This window comes from Homarus americanus, unplaced genomic scaffold (genome assembly GCF_018991925.1).
Source record: "Homarus americanus isolate GMGI-L3 unplaced genomic scaffold, GMGI_Hamer_2.0 scaffold11022, whole genome shotgun sequence".
NCBI lineage: Eukaryota > Metazoa > Arthropoda > Malacostraca > Decapoda > Nephropidae > Homarus > Homarus americanus.
Genome location: NW_024737068.1, coordinates 17,177,881 through 17,201,574, shown reverse-complemented (window position 1 = coordinate 17,201,574; position 23,694 = coordinate 17,177,881). Strand labels below are relative to the sequence as shown.

The 23,694-nt window shown below is 47.1% G+C and overlaps 1 protein-coding gene across 1 annotated transcript; it reads right to left on the bottom strand.

Annotated features, from left to right (window-relative positions):
• Positions 1-244: 244 nt before the first annotated feature.
• Positions 245-20,774, bottom strand: LOC121872858 (RAC-beta serine/threonine-protein kinase A-like). The gene is made up of 2 exons (XM_042375908.1): positions 20,133-20,774; positions 245-370 (listed from the first exon to the last, which is right to left on the bottom strand). The coding sequence occupies exons 1-2, from the start codon at positions 20,772-20,774 to the stop codon at positions 245-247; spliced, it is 768 nt and encodes a 255-aa protein (XP_042231842.1).
• Positions 20,775-23,694: the final 2,920 nt, after the last annotated feature.

The window sequence follows — 23,694 nt, the reverse complement described above, 5'->3', positions numbered from 1 at the left end:
GGAGGAGAGAGAGAGAGAGAGAGGAGAGAGAGAGAGAGAGAGAGAGAGAGAGATTAAGCTAAACTAATGAGAACATCAGGTAAGTACTCAACACCCCCAACAGGTGAGCCAATCATCAAAGCCTCGGTAGCCTCGCGTCCTGAAGCAGCATCAGTTTGCATCTGACATCAACACATCAGTCCAACCCGCCTCCCTCTTCCTCCTCCCTCACCCTTTGGCCCTTGAGGTACTCGACTCTTGATTACTAACAGGTGAAATGTTGTTCCTGCTTCTGTTGCTGCTGCTGCTGTTGGTGTTCATCCTGTTTGCGTTCATCCGGTTGTTGTTCATCCTGTTTCTGCTGTTGTTCTCCCTCGTGTTGCTGCTGCTGCTGTTATTTTTATCGTTATTGTTCATCCTGGTGTTGTGCTAGTGCTGTTATTTGTTCATCTTGTTGTTGTTGCTGTTATCCCTGTCAGTGTTCTGTTTCCACCGTCTCTACTACAGTATGTTGTCCTTTGCTGCTACTATGTCTGCTGATGAGACTTTGTTTTTACTACTACTACTACCCCCACCACCACCACTACTCTACTACCCCACCACCACCACCCACTACTACTACCCCACCACCACTACCACCACCACACCACACCACCACCCACCACCACCCACTACCCCCACCCCACCACCACCACTACTACTACCACCACCACTACTACCACCACATCACCACCACTACTACTACTACCACCACCACTACTCCCCACCACCACCACCACCACCACTACTACTACCACCACTCTAACCACACCACTGCTACTCCACCACCACCACCCCACCACCACTACTACTACCACCACCACTACTAATACCACCATCACTACTAGAAGTACCAACACTACTTCCTATTTTTTCTGCTGAAGCTATTAACAGTACTTCCTGCCACTGTTGCTGCTGCCTCCTTTGCTGGTGTTGTCGCCGGTGTAAGAAGAGGCCAGACCAACGCTCACACACCTGAAGGAGTCATTAACCTGGAAGCCTACCTGGTTGAACTCAAAGGGCGGGAGTGAGGGAGGGGATGAGAGGCTCGAGGAAGAGGAGAGGGAGGGATGAGAGGGGCTCGAGGGAAGAGGAGGGAGGGGGTTGAGAGGGGAGAGCGAGGGGGAAGGACATGAAAGAGGGGAAGAGCAGGTAGAGGAGACTGGGTATATAAGGGAATGAGAGAAGAGGGAAAGGGGGCATGAAAGCACAGAAAATACAAAGAGAGAGAGAGGAACGGACGGACAGGAGAAGGGCGAGACAGCACAAAGAGTAGTGTTGTGTGTGTGGAGAGGGAGAAGATTGAAGGGTGAGGGGGAAGGAGGAAGAGATGGGCGTGAGAGGTCAAGAGAGGTGTCAGAGGGAGGCTACCAACAGATGAATGGCCCACTCACCCAGGCAAAGTGAATGAAGCAGTTCACTCTAGCTAGCGACACGACCTGGGTATACAAAGGGTCAGTTTACCTGGCGTGGGGGGTTTACCTTGCTTTACCTGGTGTGGGGGGTTTACTGCTTTACTTACCTGGCGTGGTTTACTTTGGTTTACTTGAGATAGGGTTTACCTCGGTATACCTGGCGTGGGGGTTAAACCGCTTACCTGACGTGGGGTTTACTTCGGTTTATGTGACGTGGTGTTTACTGAACCCAGTGACTGCATATACTAGCGCTGGTTTACCTGATGAGAGATGGGCATAACTTCGCTATACGTACGTTTCCCTGATATTGAGTTTACACTAACCTAACCTGATCTGATTTAATCTAATGTAAGCTAACCTGACTCGACCTGACCAAACGAAACCAAACCAAACCAAACCAAACCTAACCTGACCTGACCTGACCTGATCTAATCTAACCTGACCTGACCTGTCAACACAAACACATGATTTAACCGGATGTACCTGCCACTGAATACAGTTTAAGCCAAGAGGGGAGAGAAGCAGCTTACTACATTGGTACATTGGAACCCCTTGAGTGTGAGGGGACCAACCACATGCTACCTTAGTGACGGGAAAGGGGAAGGGAAGGAAATGGAAAAGACTAGTGATAAAGAGGGAACTGAATGCCGAAAGTGAGTGTGCTTGGGTGCGTGCGTGAGTGCGTGCGACAAGAATAATGAGGATCACTTACCAGGACAGGTGAGTGACCACGGTGAGACAAGGAGGAAGAGGAGGTATGATTATTGGCACGGAAGAAGAAGAAAGAAGAAGAAGAAGAAGAAGAAGAAGAAAGAAGAAGAAGGTGTTTATTGGTAAGTAGAAGGGAAGAAAGAGGAGGACGAGATGACAAACAAGAGGAGGAAGAAGACGAGGAGGAGGAGGAGGAGAGACCACTGGCTAGCCGGGGGAGAGCTTGTCATGGGACGTCCTATCGAGCGTGGGGCCTGTCATAACACAGGCTGCTTCTCGACCCCCCCACCTCCTCCTTGACCTGCACCACAACCTGCAACACTCACCCTGCACCACAACCTGCAACCTCAGCCTCCACCACAACCTGCAACAATCAGCCAGCAGCACAACTTACAACACAACCTGCAACACTCACCCTGCACCACAACACAACCTCAGTACAACATAACACTCAGTACTGAACACAATTGACAGTCAGTGAAACAACTGACATCTCACAACGCAACACATTCTCATAACGCTGCAGCAATCATGGCAGCCGCAATCCTGCAACAACCAACATCATCATGACAATACAACTTACACTACATCATCATGCACGCAATATCGTCACAACGCTATAAGACTAACACTCATGACGCAACATCGGTCTGGCACATATGACACTCATTGACTCATCACAACCTGACGCAGCTTAATCATGCACCAAACAACTCTCATCAACCTGACACCACTAAACCTGACACAACATCATCATAACACAACCTGCAAAACAGCCTGCACCAGCCTGAACACAATCCCAGCCTCAGTATGTTCACCATCTGGCCTCCCACACACTGCTAACAGGATCGTATATTCTAGTCATTCGCGTTGAACAGAATCCTACTATCTCGTTATTTCACGTTGAATAGATTTGGTATTTTGATAGTTTACCTTCAACAGATTCCTAGTCTGTGTCTAATATAGATAGATAGATAGATAGATAGATAGATAGATAGATAGATAGATAGATAGATAGATAGATAGATAGATAGATAGATAGATAGATAGATAGATAGATAGACAGATAGATAGATAGATAGATAGATATTCAGTCAAATTCCCACACAAGTTCACACTGACTCATGTACTATATACAGTATAGATATTACAGGTATACAATGTACACACACACACACACACACACACACACAGTACAAGTAAACAATGTACACAGGAGGCAGTGCAGGTTTAAAATGTACACATAGACGCAGTACAGTACTAACAACGGTAAACATGTTGTACACTTGGCTCCTGACCTGCTCTCGTCCCCGCTACACTAAACATTGCTCTGATGAATGTTTGTTCACACCAGGTAGAGCTCTTCTCATTAACACTCAGTCTCTTCCTCACCTGTAACGAGAAAAAACAATAATAACAACAACAGCAATAATAATAATAATAATAACAACAATAACAACAACAACAACAATAATAATATATCAACTCCGACTAACATCCCTCTTCTATGATTCCACCCCCCACCCCATCTCTCACCCACTATCACAAGAACACTCCACCTCAACTACCACAACACCACCACATCACACTCCCAAACGTAACACAACCATCCACCTTCCAACACTAACAACAACTATCCCTTCGCCTACACTAAAACAACCATCGACCTCTCCCAACAACAAAAACAACCAACCATCCACCTCCCCATCAACACAACCACCATCCACCTCCCCCACCACCAAAACAACCGTCCGCCTCTCCATCAACACAACGACCATCCACCTCCACTTCCCCCACAACAACCATCCACTTCCCCCACCACAACCATCCACTTCCCCCAACAACAACCATCTGCTTCGACCACCATAACCATCCACCTCCACCACAACAACCATCCACTTCCCCATCACAACAACAACAACCAGTCACTTCCACCACCACAATCATCCACTTCCACCACCACAACCCTCCACTTCCCCCACCACAACCATCCACTTCACCTCAAATCCATCCACTTCCCCACCTCGCTAACCATCCACTTCCACCACCATCCACCCGAGGCCGCCACATAACCCGGCAGTAATGGCCTACAGCGGACACTAAGTCATCAGAATATTTGCTCACCTGTCCAGTTTTCATTCCCCTAATTGGCTTACCATGGACGCCGCCATAATTATACGATAAAGCTTTTACTTGAGCTATAACTCCTATGTGAGAGAGAGAGAGAGAGAGAGAGAGAGAGAGAGAGAGAGAGAGATTGATAGAAGAGAAGTGAAGAAATGTGGGAATTAGAGAGAGAGAGAGAGAAAAAAAGAGAGAGAAAGAGAGAGAGAGAGAAGAGTGGTCTTTTAACATTCACCTTGTGAGTTTACCAGCCATAGTCTCTATTGATAAAGATTCGCCCCATCAAGACTCGTAGATTAACCTCTTAACACTTTCCCTATTAACTTACCAATGGGTTAACTTTTTTTTTTACGGGTTTTAGCCCACCCGGGCACAGGTCACTGACCCACATCGGGGCCTAGGGGGCGAAAATGTAATAATAATAATAATAATAATAATAATAATAATAATAATAATAATAATAATAATAATAAAGAAATAAAAAAATAAAAAAAGACCAAAAGTGAGAAACAATATATGTATGTTGTGTTGTCAATAGTAAGAGAAACAATTGAGACCCTGCAATTGTGTGTAAATGAGGCAGAAAGTCAGATCAGCAACCTGGGACTTGGTCACAATTTTCGTGATGCCATATGGCAGCAGGGTCTACCATTAGACAACACATTATGCTTCCAATATCTTCCCAGGCGGCAGTACCTCCCTGTTTGGTAGCTGCCTAAGTACTAACTTACTTAAAATTGGTAACATTATGAGATGTTCTTATTACACCATGCTATTGTACTATTCCAGATGATACTAAATGTTACATAATACTTCCTTGAGATAAATGTATAGTATATATCAGGTGCCTAATAGAGAGCTCAGGTTCTCAACTGGCTCAGCCATGTTAATATTGTTATTATTATCCACTCTGTATGTGTGTTTTTCTGGCTAAATAAACCGTTTCAATTCAATTCAATTCAACTAATACGGCCTCACAACCTAACCTAACCTTAAATTGGTATACCTATTAACCAATATGGCATCACTTAACCTAACCTAACCTAATCTAACCCAACCTAAAATACATTTGCTAATTAGCTTACCCGGCATGTATTTACCTGGTGGATGTGGATGGGGGGTGAATTACCTGGTGGGGGTGGGGAGGTTGTGAGGTGAGTTACCTGGTAAGGGAGGGTTGGAGGGGGTGAGTTGCCTGGTGGGGGTGGAAGGGCTGGGAGGGGTGAGTTACCCAGTGGGGGTGGCTGGGAGGTGAGTTACCTGGTGGGGGGGTGGGAGTGGTTGTGAGGGGTGAGTTACCTGGTGGGGGGTGGGAGCTAATGGAGGGTGAGTTACCCTTGGTGGGGGTGGAAGTGGCTTGGGAGGGGTGAGCAATTGCGGGGTGGTTGTAGGGTGAGTTACCTGCTGCTTACCCACAACAAAACAGCTAGAAGAGGCAGGCAATCCCTCACCACGCTGCAGTAAAGTCTATAGGGCCGTAACTCTGCCCAATGGTGACAATGAAAAGTTTCAGTATCCAACTTGATTCGGTGAAAATTTCTGCACGGTCTACATGTACCAAGTCTTCTATTAGGTAAGGTAAGGTAAGGTAAGGTAAGGTAAACGTTATATTGTGTGAGGTTAAGTTAGGTTAGGTTACATTGTGTTAGGATAGGTTAGATTAGCCTAGGTTAGGTTAAGTCAGGCTAGGTTAAAATTAGGGTGGTTAATCTTCAGGTTAAATAAGATGAGGGTCTAATCTTCACGTGATGCGAAAAATTCCCTCCACACAGCAAAAGTTTTTACAGTAATTTTACAACTTTTTTATATTAAATTGTCTTTTATATTTTAATATCGATGTACCACAATCCTCTACTACCACCATCACAATCCCCTACCACCACCACTTACCACAATTCCCTACCACCATGATCATAATACCCAAACACCACCATCTACTCTTATCCTCTCCCACCACCTACCACTAGCCACAATCCACTACCACCACCTAATACAATCACCTGTCACCACCTACCACAACCACCACAATCCCATCTCACTACAATGTCTTATCACTACCTATCATAATCCCTTCCCACTACCTACCACACAATCCATTACCATCACCTACCACCACATTATAATCCCCTCCCACTACCACAATCATCTATCACCACCACCACCACCACCACCACAATCCCTTACCACCACCTATCACAAATCCACATTCCCCTCCCACAATCTTCTACCACCACAACCACCAACCGCAATCCCCTACCACAACCACCAACCACAATCCTCTACCACCACCACTTACCACAATCACCGGTAAATGACACTTAAGCCCTCTGTGTGTTATCGACGCTGACATTTAATTGGTGTCTGTTTTAATCTACCGACAAAGAATGTTTATTTTAACAGCAGTCTTAATAAAAATGTTGCTTCTCCTCTACCATAAGCGGCGACACCCAATCACACCTGCAACACACCTACCTACACCTGCAACACAGCTATCAAGATCTGCAATATACATACCTTTACCTACCTACACCTGTAACACTACCACCTACACCTGCAACAAACCTACCTACACCTGCAACACAGCTATCAACATCTGCAACACACTTTGCTTCACCTACCTACACCTGCAACACACCTACTTTCACCAGCAACACTACCACCTACAGCTGCAACACTACCACCTACACCTGCAACAAACCTACCTACACCTGCAACACAGCTATCAACATCTGCAACACACTTTGCTTCACCTACCTACACCTGCAACACACCTACTTTCACCAGCAACACTACCACCTACAGCTGCAACACTACCACCTACACCTGCAACACACATTCCTTTACCTAAAACACTACTACCTACATCTGCAACTAACCTACCTACAACACACCTACCCACACCTACCTACACCTGCAACACAGCTATCAACACCTGCAACACACATACCTTTACCTACCTACACCTGCAACACTACCACCTACACCTGCAACACACCCACAATGTTACACCAATCATATCCCCTCGTAACTCACTCCCCCTCTCCAGTCTTCCTCCACCTCCTCTCCCCCAACACCCTCCCATCCCTCCCCACAGCCCCCTCCTCTCCCCACACACCCCCTCTCTCCCCCCACACACCCCTCCCTCCCCCCACAGCCTCCCCCTGCCACACAAACACAAAATTTGAAACGTTGTTGTCATCCGGTGCACAACATACCATTTTGCTCAGAGGATTACTGTGTTCTGACCTTGGCTGAGTCTTGCAACGAAAATAATCGTATCGCCAGTAAGAGGGGGGAGGGGAGGGGGGGTTCAGGAGAGGAAGAGGGGAGGTGGGGGGAGGGATGGGTTAGTGGAAGGGAGAGGGAGGGGTGGAGGAAGGGGTTAGTGGAAGGGCGGAAGGAGAAGGAAAGGGGGAGACGGGGAAGGTGGAGAAAGGGATTAGTGGGAGGTGAGGGGGGGAGAGTGGAAGGGGAGGGAGGAGAGAGAGGAATGGAGTGGAGCGGGGAGAAGGAGGGGTTAGGAGAGCTGAAGGAGGGGGGGGGGGAGGAATGGAGTGGAGGGGGAGGGAGGGGATTAAGGGAGAGAGAGAGGAGGAGGAATGGAGGGGTTGAATGCCAGGAAGCTACACACAGCACTAACCCACCAAGTGTGTGACAATAGTGTAGTAAGGAAGGGGGGTTTATAAGAGGCGAACTCAAACCTACATTACAAGCAGGGAAGATTCTTGAAGTGATCCGTACTTGTATTGGCACAGTTTCGAATCCCAGTAAACAAACACCTGGCCATGTGTGAGTATACGGAAGAGGGTGTTGGTGATCATGTAAATTGTGTTGCTCTTTATGTAAATTGTGTTGCTCTTTATGTAAATTTGTTTTTATTTACAACTTGGATATTTACAATATTAAGAATCTTTTTATGTAATATACTAAGATCACATGAACAACACCTACACACCTGAAACATCCCCATACCTACACCCCACACCTACAACACTCTAATAATTCATTGAATTTACACCCCCATTAATTTGCCAATAAGCGACGGGGAATAGTTTCGAGAACCGGCAGTAACCTTGACCCAAATCGTCCTAATTTATCGGATTACTCACCTTGTTGAAATTCCTATTAAATAACTCGTGTCAGGTATAACTTATGGCCAGAGAAATGTATCTTTTTTTTTTATACCTGAGTGACCTTGATATTAACTTTCAATATACGAGTGAATTCTGGCTACTGGTAATACAACACCCGGCCGAGGTAAATTATGGTAGCTGAGAGAATAAACAAATAGGAAAAAGCTTAACAGAAACAAGAACAGAGAAACATGTATACAGACAGGTGGTAATATAGTAAATCATATCAAACAATAACAATAAAGAAGGAAGGGAATGGAGGAGATACAGATGTTGTTAGGAGGAGAGAGAGAGAAAAAGAGGAAGATCTGATAATCGAAGAGAACTCGACCTTGACCCAACGTGAATCTCCATATACCTCAACGTCTTAAAGATCCCTCTATCCCTCCCCTACATCTACCCTACCTCCTCCATCCTCTCTAGTAATACAATCATTACACACACACACACACACACACACACACACACACACACACACACACTCATCTATCCATGCAGACAAACAAACACGCCTGCCCGCCCACTCACATACTCATTTGCTCGACACACCCTTTTCTCTCCACACACACACTTCTTTCCACCATTCACTTATCTACCCAAACCCCCTCTCAAACACACACCCTCCCCTCCTTCACACACCCCTCCTCCCATTACACACCCTCCCATCACACACCCATCTCCCATCATACCATCTCCCACACACACCCATCCTCCCATCACACACCCCCTCCCCATCAGCACACCCCTCCTCCCATCACACACCTCCCTCCCCATCACACACCCATCCCTCCCACACACCCTCCTCCCCATCACACACCCATCTCCCATCACACACCCTCCTCCCATCAGCACACCCCCCTCCCGGTCAGCACACCCATCCCATTTCCCACCTCACTCTCCCTTCCAGCCATCCCTGACCACTAATGCCATCCTGTAGCGAAGGATAAATTGGTGCAGTGTCGCTACCTACCTTATGACTTAACTTTTATGGTCCTACACAACACCACACCACAATATCTCATCCAGGATACCTCTTCTCTGATGCTACGGAGGAGGAGGAGGAGGAGGAGGAGGAGGAGGAGGAAGAGGAGGAGAAGCAGGAGGAGGAGGAAGACGAGGAGGAGGAGGAAGAAGAGGGAGGAGGGGAAGACGATGAGGAGGAAGAGGAGAGAGGAGGGAGGAGGAGAGGAGGAGAGGAGGAGGAGGAGGAGGAAGAAGAGGAGGAGGAAGATGATGAGGAGGAGGAGGAGGAGGAGAGGAGGAGGAGGAGGAGGAGGAGGAGGAGGGAGGAGGAAGAAGAGGGGAGGAAGAGGAGCAGGAGGAGGAGGAAGAAAAAGGAGGAAGACGAGGAGGGGAGGAGAGGAGAAGAGGAGGAGGGAGGAGGAGGAGAGGAGGAAGAGGAGGAGGAGGAGAGGAGGAAGAAGGTAGGGTAAGGAGAAGAAATGAGGGGAAGCAGTAAGGAAAGAGGAGGAGGAGGAGGCGGTAGGGAGAGGAGAAGAGAAGGAAGGAAGAAGAAAAAGAGAAGGGTAGGGAGAGAGAGGAAGAGGGAGGATATAGGGAGGTGGGTGAGGAAGGAGAAGACAAGAGGGTTAGAGGTAGGAGGTAGATGAGGAGGAGAAGAAGTGAAAGAAAAGGGTGATAGAAGGAGATAAGGGAGTAAAGAGAGGTGGAAGAAGAAGAAGAAGACAATGAGATGTAGAATGAAATAGAGGAGGAGGAAGTGGAGAAAAAGGAGGAGTAAGGAGGCGAGATAAATATGCAGATACAGAATAATGAAAGAAAAGCAGAAGAGGAAACAAACAAAAGTTGAAGAAAACGAGAAAAGAAATAAGAGAAAGGAAGAGGAGGAAACAGGAAACTGGGTGGCTGGGGGGGGGAGGGGGGTGGAGGGAGGAGGGGGGAAGGGAGAGATGAGGGAGAGGGGAGGGAGGGAGGGAATTGTTTTCAAGATGCGAATAAAGCCAAACTACAGCGAGACAGGCAATTACAAAAGACTCGTGTCCTTATTGCCCCAAGATGCAGTCGTTTATTTACCAACTGGTGAAAAAAAAGTTAGAAGAAGAAGAAGAAGAAGAAGAAAGAAAGAAAGAAAGAAGAAAATTAATTTGAATTTTTTCTTCACGTCTGTCGGATGTATCCAGCCAACCAACCATCAGCCTCCCCCCCTCTCTCCTTCCCCTTTTGATGCCATCACGCTGAACTGAACACTCCCTTGGCTTCTCCACCACACAACGCTACCTTAAAGTCGGGTGTGGAGAGGCGTGGAGGGGCGTGGAGAGGCGTGGAGGGGCGTGGAGAGGCGTGGAAGGGCGTGCAGGGGCGCGGGGAGGCGTGGAAGGATGGTTAAAGACATAAAATAAAAAAATAAAAACAAGTTCTACAATAACTTACGGCAAATTAAGACGAAATATTAACGTAAAAGTCGTTTCAAAATCTCTAACCTGGCCACCGATTATAAAAAAATAAATAAATTAATAAATAAATAAATAAATAAAATACAAAATATCTTAAGGTATTTTTTTTTCACGTAAATGGCGACTAAAGAAAAAGGTTATAATGTTTATTTTATTTTGACAAGATGACTACATTATGCTGTCGAAATAACAAAGTTGACTATCGGGTAATATGTTTGTTTTGGTCATCCCAGGGTGAAAATAACCTAATCTAACCTAACCTATCCTAATCAAATTCAAACCAACATAACCTAACCTAACCAAACTCCAACCAACCTAACTTTATCCAACCAAACCAAACTTAATCTAACCAAACCCAATCAAACGAACCTAATCCAACCAAACCTAACCTAACCAAAACCTGGAGGACCACAGGCGTTATCTTGCGAGACACACCAGTTTAAAATACTTTCCCGTGAGATCAATAATCATAGCGTAGTGTTGAGAGAGCGGGCGGCGGGGCGGTATGGTGGCGGCGGGCGGTGGTATGGTGGTGGGCGGGAGACGGTGTGGTGGCAGTGAGCGCTATTGTGGTGGTGGTTGTGGTGGGGGCGGAATTGTGGTGTGGTGGTTGTGGTGTGGTGGTGAGGGTGTGGTGATGGTTGGCAGGCGGGGGTGTGTTGGTGGTGCTGTAGTAGTGGGCGGGTGGCGGTGTGGTGGCGATGGGCGGGTGGCGGTGTGGTGGTGATGGGCGGGCGGCAGTGGTGGTGGTGATGGGCGGGCAAGTGGTGGTGATGGGCGGGCGAGCCTAAACAATATCTGGGGGAACCATCCAGCTGGACCGTGGAAAATGTAAGGTGTGTGAGAATTGTTAACGGGGCCCCAGGGCTTGCAAGACTGTCCAGGATCCGTCTCGGGCTGAACTGAACTAATCCTGAGGGTTTTAAACGCAGGAAGACCTCAAGTTTTTGGTATGCATGTTTTTGTTTAACCACATGAACATTAGGGCACCCCTGCAGTTTATTTCACCTCATGCTTAAAAACACCCTAATTGTTTTGGGGGGGAGGAAGTTAGATTAAGGTAGGATAGTTTAGCGTAAGAGTGTTTAATACTATAGATAAAAATATTAAAGTTCTAGCCTTCACGTGATCCATATGTTTCGTAGTGTACAAGAAAGGCGAGTAAGACAGGAAAATTTTCCAACTGGCTGTAAAACGGAACCTTCAACATTATTCATTTCAGGGAGGTGGTGGGTTAGAAACAAAGCTGGTGGTGTTTGTTTACTACGAAATCCCCCTCAACACACACGTAATCACACATGAAACACACACACACACACACACACACACACACACACACACACACACAATACAGTAATGTCAGCAACTTGTACAGCACTATCACTGACATTATCTCTATAAGGTTAAATACGAGCGTTTACCACCGAGACTCACTATACTAAAGGTCAAAGCTGACACGACCTTCTGACGCTCACACTGGCATCACCCCCACAGTGTATCACGGAGCAACACACACAAAAAACGAATAATAATAATAATAATAATAATAATAATAATAATAATAATAATAATAATAATAATAATAATAATAATAATAATAATAATAATTTAGTAGTACCAGTATTAGTAATACCAGAAGTAGCAGCAATTACTCAGCAACAGTAGGAACCCTTCGACAAGAGTAGTAACAATAGTAACAATAGGACCACCACCCCACTAACCACCCTCACCACATTACCACGAGCACCCCTACCACACTACCACGATCACCCCCACCACACTACCGCAGCACCCTCACCACTAGCTACATATTCAGCTAATAAGCCCCCCTCCTTGACCACACCTACACCACTGCAGGTAAGTAATTTCCCTGAGGATTAATAACTTTCGACCACTAAGTCCCCCTCCTCCCCCCTCCCTAAACCACAGCCTCTCCCGTCTTCCCCTGTAAACGGCTGTGGCGGAACCCAACACCTCTCTCTGTCTGTCCGTCTGTCCTGCCCACACTATTAAGGAATTCCCCATTTGTTGATCATGGGGAAGGTGATGGGTGGGGGAAGGTGAGGGGTGGGGGAAGGTGAGGGGTGGGGGAAGGTGATGGGTGAGGGGAGGGGTGAAGGATGCAAATGTATGTAGGAATAGGGGAGGGTGTGAGTATACAGTATGTAGGAGTGGGGGAGGGTGTAAATGCGAGTGTGTGTAGGGGTAGGGGGTGTAAATGTATGAGTGGGAGGTGTAAGTATTCTTAGAAGTATACAGCCTCGGTGTGAGTGTACTTAAAGGTGTGTTTAGAAGTGTCTTTAAGAGTGGCGATGTAAATGTATGGTTGGAAACAAGAGAGTAGGTGTGAGGTGTGAAAGTTCAAGGAGTGAGGAGGAGGAATGATGGAATAGGGAGGGAGGGAGGCCGCCAGGTGTGTGAGGAAGAAAGGTCGGTTGAGGGAAGGGGGCTGCCTGGTGTGGGAGGGAAGGAGGGGTGGGAGAGAACTATTTGATTAATGTGGAAGGGAGAAAGGGGGGGGGATGGGATGGAGGACTACCTGCAATAGAGAGAGGGAGAGGAGAGGGAAAGAGAACTACCTGGCGTGGGGGGGGATAGGTGAGGTGCACAGAAGCACTTTGGCTACAGGTGCAATTCCTTCCCACGCGCTGAGACCCAACACACACACACACACACACACACACCCCCTGCTCTCACTCTTGTTGTATAATCTCTATGGCCTGGAACTGTAGTGGTGGACTTGGCTACATCCAGTGAAGGAGTAAACTTAAACCAGTGGCGGACTAAACTTAAACCAGTGGTGGAGTATAGTTAAACCAGTGGTAGAGAAAACTTAAACCAGTGGTGGAGAAAACTTAAACCAGTGGTGGAGAAAACTTAAACCAGTGGTGGAGTATAGTTAAACCAGTGGTAGATATCATGGTGTGAAGGTATGTCACAACTTACCTCCACCCATCCCAGCAAAGACTACGCTTCCTTTAAATCATTTCTTAATAAATATCTATTGTCTAAGCATTAATACTTCTGTAACACACTTTATAATCTTACTTTTATTGTACCATCAAAGCTATTATACCATGTATTGTCACGTAAATACAAATTACTATTGCAATAACTATATATTTGCCGTCAACATGACCTTGACTGACTGTCTGTCCCCTTGTTTCACCCCAACACAACCCATGTTGTATTGCTTCCCTCACTTATCACATTACTGTATATCAACTCTACTGTAAAATATGTATATACTTATAATGTAAATGTAAATAAAAAATAAACATAAAATAAACGTGAAAATCATGACATTCTAATATGTTCTTACTACCACCATGTTACGTGTACTAAACCAGATGATACTAAATGTTATACAATAATTCCTTGAGATAAATGTACAGTATATATCAGGAGCCACTAAGAGAGCTCAGCCATGTTAATATTGTTATTATTATCCATTTTATCTGTATTTTTCTGGCGAAATAAACTGTTTCAATATTAATATCAATAGCGGTGGAGTAAACTTAAGCCTGTGCTGGGAGACGACCATACCTGTGGTGAAGTCTGGTTTCGTCCTCACCGCCGTCGGGAGAGTTACGTACAGTACACCTCCCAGCATCACCAGGTGTGTCAGCTGCAGCTATAATAAGTCTCAAGTAGCCATAAGTTCATTCTTCAGGGTTTTAAGAGCAAGAAGCAACTTCTGCTTATCCCATCCATCAATCCGTCTAACTAACCTAACCTAACCTAACCTAACCTAACCTAACCTAACCTAACCTAACCTACCCTTTCAAATAAACAGCCTCTATCAAAGCCTTCGTCAACTGCACCATGTCAAGCTAAATACACCATACGACAGTCGACCTTCCCTCCCTCAACCACACGACAGTCACCTTTCGGTCACCCTTCCCTCCCTCAACCACACACGACAGTCGACCTTCCCTCCCTCAACCACACGACGGTCAAATTCTTCCTCCTCAACCATACACGACAGTCAACCTTCCTTCACCACGGCCAGTCAATTCCCCTCCCTCAACCACAATGACGGTAACCCTTCCCCCCAACCACACCACAGTCAAATTCCTTCCCTCCCTCAACCACACGACAGTCAACCTTCCTCCCTCAACCACACGACGGTCACCCTTCCTCCTCAACCACACGACAACAACCTCCTCCTCAACCACACACGACAGTCGACCTTCTCCCTCCCCTCAACCATACACGACGGTCACCCTTCCTCCCCTCAAACCATTGAGCGAGTCAACCTCCCTCCCTCAACCACACACGACAGTCGACCTCTCCTCAACCACAATGAGGACGGCTCCTCAACCGGCATTGACAGTCAACCTTCCTTCCTCAACCACACACGACAGCCTATCTCCCCAACCACACGACGGTAACCCTCCCCCGTAACCACACGACAGTCGACCTTCCCCCTCCTCAAACCAGCACGACAGTCAACCTTCCCTCCTCAACCACACGACGGTCAACCTCCCTCCCTCAACCACACGACAGTCACCCTTCCCTCCCTCACAACTAATAATGACAGTCAACCTTCCCTCCTCAACACACGACAGTCAACCTTCCTCCTCAACCACACGATACCACCCTTCCTCCCTCAACTACATCGACGGTCACAATTCTTCCCTCCCTCAACCACACACGACAGTCAACCTTCCCTCCCTCAACCACACGACGGTCACCCTTCCCTCCCTCAACCACACATTAGTCAGTCCTCCCTCCAGATGACGGAAAAAAAATACAAACCCAAAAATACAACATAAAAAAAATCCAATACAACAAAAAACTCTCTGAAAAAAATCATACAAAAAATAGAAATAAAAAAAATACACGAGAAAGACGAAAAAATCCAATGCAGAAAAATAAAAAACTAAATACAAATAAATAATTAATTAATAAATAAGTAGACAAGAAGCAGATGATACTAAATGTTACATAATACTTCCTTGGGATAAATGTACAGTATATACCAGTTTTCTACATGACAGCTCAGCCATGTTAATATTATGATTTTTATCGACTCTGTATCTGTGTTCTTCTGGCTAAATAAACTGTTTCAATATTAATACATGGTGTGGGGGGTTATACAAGGTTCATATAGCGTAGGGGGGGTATCCTAGACGGGGCGGGGACACACGGGGCGGCAGCAGTGAGTGAGGTGGTCGTGGAGGAACAGCTATCATGCATAGGTTCATATCCGGGGCATGCGGTCACCGTCACCAGGAAATAACACTAAGCTCCTGGCCTCAATTTATGATTATCCCACCATCATTCCACCACGTCTCCTATCCCGCCATCCTCCACCATGCCACCTGCCCCGCCATCCTCCACCATGCCTTCTATCCCGCCACATCCTCCACCATGCCTCCTATCCCGCCATCCTCCACCACGCCTCCTATCCCGCCATCCTCCACCACGCCTCCTATCCCGCCATCCTCCACCACGCCTCCTATCCCGCCATCCTCCACCACGCCTACCCCCGCCATCCTCCACCACGCCTCCTACCCCGCCATCCTCCACCACGCCTCCAACCCCGCCAACACTGCAACACAACCAGCATCACACAACGACCACCACAGCAACACACCCAACACTGCAACACACCCAACACTACAACACACCCAGCATCACACCACGACCACCACAGCAACACACCACGACCGACACTGCAACACACCCAGCAACACTCAGCATCACACCCAGCAACACTCAGCATCACACCACGACCAACACTGCAACACACCCAGCAACACTGAGAACCACACCCAGCAGCACTCAGCATCACACCACGACCAACACTGCAACACACCCAGCAACACACCCCAACCAACACCGCCTCCCCCCAACACAAATGACCCCCCGCTTCCTTCCCAATGACCACACGCTAAAATTTTATAAAGCAATTTTCAGCAATAAATAATAAAACACATACAGGATATTTTTTTTTCCCGAGGTGAGCTATTCCCGACTGATAAATTCCTTTCCAACTCTGGTCATTTCAAAATTATTTATTGAGCATTGAGGTGGGTCTCGTGTGTGTGTGTGTGTGTGTGTGTGTGTGTGTCGACCTGTGGTGTAATGGTCAGCATGCTCGCCTCGCAAGCAAGCGGACCCGGGTTCGATCCCCGAGCAGGGTGAAACTAGGGACAAGTTTCTTTACGCCATTTGCCTCTGTCTACCCAGCAGTAATTGGGAACCTGGATGTTAATCGATTTGCGAATCGTGTTCCGGGGTAATGGTTAGCCAGTGCAGTTGGCGAGCTGTCCGGTCTTCTCGGACTATTCCTTGACACTGGGTCATGCAACTCGTTAACTCAGGGTGTGGTTGTTGTGTTGGCGACAGCTTCTACACCTTAAACAAATTCACGCCTTGGTGGCCCTTGGGCCGGCCATCATCGTTACACGAGGTGATAACCATTAGGTGTATGTGTCTATCTTCTAATTCCCTTGCTAATCTCCCCCTCTCTCAGCTGATACAATATGCAGACTGTCGCCCAAATGTATAAGTTATATGTTGACTTGTATTGATCTATACACACACACAAATTAACCCAGCAGACAGACGCAGCAGGAGGAAGAGACAAGACCTGCACGACGGAGAATCAGAGAGGGCAGCAGACAGGGCGAGGAGAGCAGCATGATGTACTCCTGGGTAAGATGAGAGTAATGAAGAAGAATCTAACTACACACACACTGAGCCACGACAATCCTGGCTGGCTCTACGGCTCCTAGTGTGTGTGTGTGTGTGTGTTGGAGGGAGGGGAAACAACCATCTACAAGGTTGTGGTGGTCGCGACACATGGTTGGAGAAAAGTTGTACAGCTGGTCCACACACACACACACACACACACACACACACACACTAAAACAAAGAAAAAACACAAACTCGCAAACCAACACGCACATGACATTTACACATACATCCAGTGTGTAAGAGTGCGGACGTGACTACAGGAACACAAGCAGCCATGCAGGCGACATTCACTCTTCTACATACAATACTCACTTATTCTTCTGACTTGAACTGACACATCATTGAAGGTGTTGTGTCTTAAGGTCACAACAAAGACCAAGTCCCGTCACAACAACGCCTGACATTATTATTAGTCTTACGTCAGTTACTTCAGGAACCTTCACCAACCTCCTCTTCTTTCTTTAATTTGCCAGCACTGACGACCGGCCTTTACCATCATGAGGCGACGACATCAAGACCACGAGACAAGTGTTGACGTGTGTGTGTGTGAAAGAGAGGGAGAGGTTGGTCATGCTCGGCTGTGGCCTGGAATCGGTAGACCGTGAAAGTCTTCTCACCAGGTATCACAGGTCCCCCGGTATCCTTAATTACCCAGGTAGGAACAACCACCACCAGCCTCCATCACCTCAGTGTTGTTGTTAATAACGTTGTATGTCTGTAGTAGTCTAGTGATAGCTGACCTGCTGACGCGCGCCTCTTAAAGGACCTCCTGACAAGTTTGTTGAGGGACCTGCAGAAGCTCCCTGTGTGCTGACGAGTTTCTTGAAGAATCTCCTGACGAGCTTGTTGAGGGATCTGCTGACGAAGGGTTGCACCAGCACATAACTGCAGCGTGAGGACTAGCAACCCATCCCTGCCTGGTGCCGAGATGAATCATCGAACCATCGCACACGAGTTGGTCTTTACAGTGCTGACACTACTCACCCACGACAAGTAAGGGGGTGTGAGAAGGGGGGAGGAGTAGATGAGAGGGGAGTATAAGCGGGAGGAGAGTGGAGGGTGGAGTGGTGAGGGAGAGAGGGGTGGATAAGAGGGAGGGAGGAGTGGGTGAGAGGGAAGGAAGAGGAGTGGACGAGAGAGAGGAAGATTAGACGATTGGGTATGGGAGGGAGGGAGGGAGATATTAAGAAGATGTACTCCGTCCCCCCTCTTATCTGCTCTCCTGCTTCCTCCCCCCTACTCCTACCTCCCACGTCCCTCACTCAACCCGACGAACACTTCCCTATTGGTTCATTGTTTGCTCTGGTACTTAAGAAGAAGGGGAGAGGCAGGGAAGGTAAAGGTGAAAGGGAAGGAGAAAGATTTTATTTATTTATTTATTTATTTATTTATTTATTTATTTGTTTATTTATTTATTTATTTATTTATTATTATTATTATTTTGTATGTGTGTGTGTGTGTGTGTGTGTCTGTGTCTGTGTGTGTGTGTGTGTGTGTAATAATAATAATAATAATAATAATTAACGGTTTATTGAAAGAGCTTGGCAGCCAGAAGGCTGAAAATATACAGTTACATATTTGGGGAATGGGTTACGAATTACAAATAATATACAAGTAACATAAGTGACACAAATGAGACATATAATAACTAGATGGGGAAAAGCTCAAACTACAGTTCATTTCAACATAGTGACAGTGTAAGGAGCAGTGTTTACTGGGAGTGAATACACTGATTTATTACAAGTTATTGATAATTTTTACAATAGTTGGGACTGGGCTGTTCTTATAGCGATCAGTTCGTGCACGTATGGGCTGGATGCGGTTGTGGTGTGGAACAGCAATTCTCGGACAAGGGATCTCAGGTGGTAGTAGGAGCCGGTGTCGGGGATGGTGTAGAAGCTTCTTACCAAATTTGCAGATGAGGTCGTGGTGATGGTCAGTGAGAGTCGAAAGGGTCAGTGTGTTGAGCGCTTCTTGATATGTGGAGTAGGAAGGGGAGAGAATAATCTTGCATGCCCTTTTGCACTTTTTCTAGGTGTTTACGTTGTGTGGCATTTAGGGGAAGACCAGGTGGGGGAGGCATAGGTGAGCTTGGGAAGTATGAATGTTGTGTAAACACTGAGGAGCTCGGGTGCAGGAACTCCGAGGGACTTGAGTCGGCGGAGGAGGTGGAGACGGAAACTGGAGGATTTGACAACTTCACTGACGTGTGGTTTCCAATTTAGTTTGTTGTCTATGGTGACGCCGAGGAGCTTCGTGGAATCTACAACCTGGAGTGTGTTCGGACCTAGAGTAATGGAAGGAGGTGGGACAATGTCGAAGGAGAGGTTGATGTGCATAACCATGGTCTTGGTATGGTTGATGGTGACATGGTTGTTGGTGGCCCAGTTTTGGAGACTGTTCAATAAATCCTGAAGGGCGGTATAGTTGGGAGCAGAATTGTTGACGCTGATCCCAATGGCAGAGTCCAGGAAGACAGTGTTGTGGCGATAGAAGTGGACTACAGTATATCAGCATAGTGTTATGTAGATGACCCATGGTAAAAGCACTAAGGTGTTTATACAGTGTAGGTGTAACGTTAAGGCGGTTAGCCATCTCCCTTCAATGACCTTGAGGATGTCGCTGAGGCCGTCCCAGTCATATCCCTTAATGCGTTGGTCACTGTCGCGTCCATCATTCTTGAGTCTTATAGCGAACCCGAGGTCTATTATGTGTGCGGTATATGGACGGCAGGAGGCGTCGATTATAATGTTCTCTTCGTGTAGGTCCCGGTGAGCGTAACCCTTGGCGTGGAGCTGATCGAGTGCCTCACTCATGGAGGTGAAGGCCTCGAGGCACTCTTCTTTAGAATGTGACTTTAAAAATTTGTCAACTGTGACGCCGCTACAGTACTCCATAACCAATGCCTGAGGGTCTTCACTGGTGACGCCATAAAGGACAGGGGCACCACCAGCCCCATTAAGATGGTAGAGCGCCAGGGCCTCGGCCATGAGAGACTGGCCCTCGTGGGAGGTCTTGGCGACGGCCGGGACTACCCCTCCATTGGCCAGCTTGAGACTCACAAGACGGGCTATGCCGTACGCTCCCTGTCCTAACACTCTCTGGTTCGTGATGTCGTTATAACTGACTCGAGGAAGGTGACTGTCATCCATCTTAACTGCTGGAGAGTCTTGGGAACTGCTACTGCTGAGGTCAAGGTCGCTGCTGTAACTGATGGACACAGTATATTCGAAGATATCAAGAGCATCCATAATTAACAAAGTCCCGAGCACTTACTAGCGTTCAGCCTAAGAGATCTGAGCCGAGAATAATGTAGTAAGAGGTGGAATATTGTGTAGTGTGGTGTAGTGTAGTAGGGTTGGAATATTGTGTAGTGTGGTGTAGTGTAGTTATTATAGTGATGGTGGTAGTTGTTTAGTGGTGGTGATGGTGGTAGTTAAGGTGTGTGGTGGTGGATGTAGTGATGGTGGTGGTAGTGATGGTGGTAGTGATGATGGTGGTAGTTGAGATGTGTGGTGATGGTGGTAGTGATGGTGGTGGTAGTTAAGATGTGTGATGGTAGTAGTGATGATGGTGGTAGTGATGATGGTGGTAGTTAAGATGCGTGGTGATGGTGGTAGTGATGATGGTGGTAGTTAAGATGCATGGTGATGGTGGTAGTGATGATGGTGGTAGTGATGGTGGTGGTAGTTAAGATGTGTGGTGGTAGTTAAGATGTGTGGTGATGGTGGTAGTGATGATGGTGGTAGTGATGGTGGTGGTAGTTAAGATGTGTGGGATGGTGGTAGTGATGATGGTGGTAGTTAAGATGCGTGGTGATGGTGGTAGTGATGATGATGGTAGTGATGGTGGTGGTAGTGATGGTGGTGGTAGTTAAGATGTGTGGTGATGGTGGTAGTAGTTAAGATGTCTGGTGGTGGTTGTAGTGATGGTGGTTGTAGTGATGGTGGTGGTAGTGATGATGGTGGTAGTGATGGTGGTTGTAGTGATGATGGTGGTAGTTAAGATGTGTGGTGATGGTGGTAGTGATGGTGGTGGTAGTTAAGATGTGTGATGGTAGTAGTGATGATGGTGGTAGTGATGATGGTGGTAGTTAAGATGCGTGGTGATGGTGGTAGTGATGATGGTGGTAGTTAAGATGCATGGTGATGGTGGTAGTGATGATGGTGGTAGTGATGGTGGTGGTAGTTAAGATGTGTGGTGGTAGTTAAGATGTGTGGTGATGGTGGTAGTGATGATGGTGGTAGTGATGGTGGTGGTAGTTAAGATGTGTGGTGATGGTGGTAGTGATGATGGTGGTAGTTAAGATGCGTGGTGATGGTGGTAGTGATGATGATGGTAGTGATGGTGGTGTGTGTGTGTGTGTGTGTGTGTGTGTGTGTGTGTGTGTGTGTGTGTGTGTGTGTGTGTGTGTGTGTGTGTGTGCGCGCGAGCAGGAACAACAATTTCGGTTAAGAAAAGTTTTGCCTGAGAAATAGAATTATTTAAGTTTCAAAACTCCAGTAACGTTACCCAAAATCCATACTGGCTTTACCCTAAAATCACTTAATGTCTTACTCAAGCACCAAGCAGTCTTACCCACGCACCAAGCAGTCTTACCCACGCACCAAGCAGTCTTACCCACACACCAAGCAGTCTTACCACACACCAAGCAGTCTTACCCACACACCAAGTAGTCTTACCTATGCACCAAGCAGTCTTACCACACACCAAGCAGTCTTACCCACGCACCAAGCAGTCTTACCCACACACCAAGTAATCTTACCCACACCAAGCAGTCGTACCCACACACCAAGCAGTCTTACCCACACACCAAGTAGTCTTACCATGCCAAGCGTCTTACCCACACCAGAAGCAGTCTTACCCACACACAAGTAGTCTTACCCACACACCCAAGCAGTCTTACCCACGCACCAAGCAGTCACACACACCAAGTAGTCTTACCTATGCACCCCTTACCCACACACCAAGCAGTCTTACCCACACACCAAAGAGTCTTACCCACACACCAAGTAGTCTTACCTATGCACCAGTCTTAACCACGCACCAAGACCAGGCCCCAACACCAAAACCAGGCCCCAGCACCAAGACCAGGCCCCAGCACCAAGACCAGGCCCCAGCACCAAGACCAGGCCCCACCATCGTGACCAGGGGCAGCGGCAGCAGGAAGGAATATTACATTGAGAGCGGCGTGGCGATGCAGGTTATGGCCGGGTAATGGTTCATGTGCAGGTTATTGTACCTCCTGCACCAGCCAGCCTGCCCTGCCCTGCCCTGCCCTGCCCGTCCTTCCTCCTGCCAGCCCTCCCTACTAAAGCCGACTTTCTTTTCCACTTACCAGAAATTCTGTAGTGGGGAAGTAAATCGCAGTATCGGGACCTAACCTAACTTAAACTAACCTTACCTTACCTAATGTAACGCAACGTAACCAAAACTAACCTTACCTGACCTAACCTAACCTGAATTTACCTAACCTAACTTTACCTAACCTAACCTAATCTAACCTAACCAAACTACAGTAGGAGTGATAAACGAATTGTAAGTAATTCTGATTAAGTTGAAACTTAACCTAACCTAACTTACTTTAGGTTAGGGTTGGTTAGGTTTTGGTTGCGACTCTGTGATTTAATTTCCTTTACATTAAAAATTTCAAACAAAGGGAAAATAAAAATCCCCCATCAGGCCATCCGCCCTCCATTGTGCCCCTCCCGCCTGCACGCACTCTTCTGCACGCCTTCCCGCACGCCCTCCCTCTGCCCTGCACGCCCGGTTGGCTGACTCACCCCACATAACACTGGAGCACGGGCTATATCCCTACCAACACCTGCCACCGACTTGAGGCCATAACACGTAAATTCTCTGTAGTGTTTCACCCGAGGATAATGTGGGCTGGACCTAATGGTGGCACTGAGACAGGTGAGTTATGGTGCCGTGTTATTAACAACCTGCCACACCTACACCACACCGACAAGAAAAATGTGGTGTGTTAATGATGAACCTCCCCCAGCCTGCATCACCTCCCCCAGCCTGCATCACCTTCCCCAGCCTGCATCACCTCCCCCAGCCTGCATCACGGTAAATGTTTACAAATAACAAAACTAGCAATTTAACTAACAGTGTAACAGCATAAAAGAACACTATATTAAAACCTTTCATTTATACACACACACA

Excerpts from the sequence above, each read along its gene's own strand:
- LOC121872858 (XM_042375908.1), bottom strand. The coding sequence starts at position 20,774 with ATGGATGCTCTTGATATCTTCGAATATACTGTGTCCATCAGTTACAGC. Across the intron at positions 371-20,132 it reads GCCTCAGCGACATCCTCAAG|CAGCAGCAGCAACACGAGGG; the intron begins GTCATTGAAGGG and ends TAAAAATAACAG.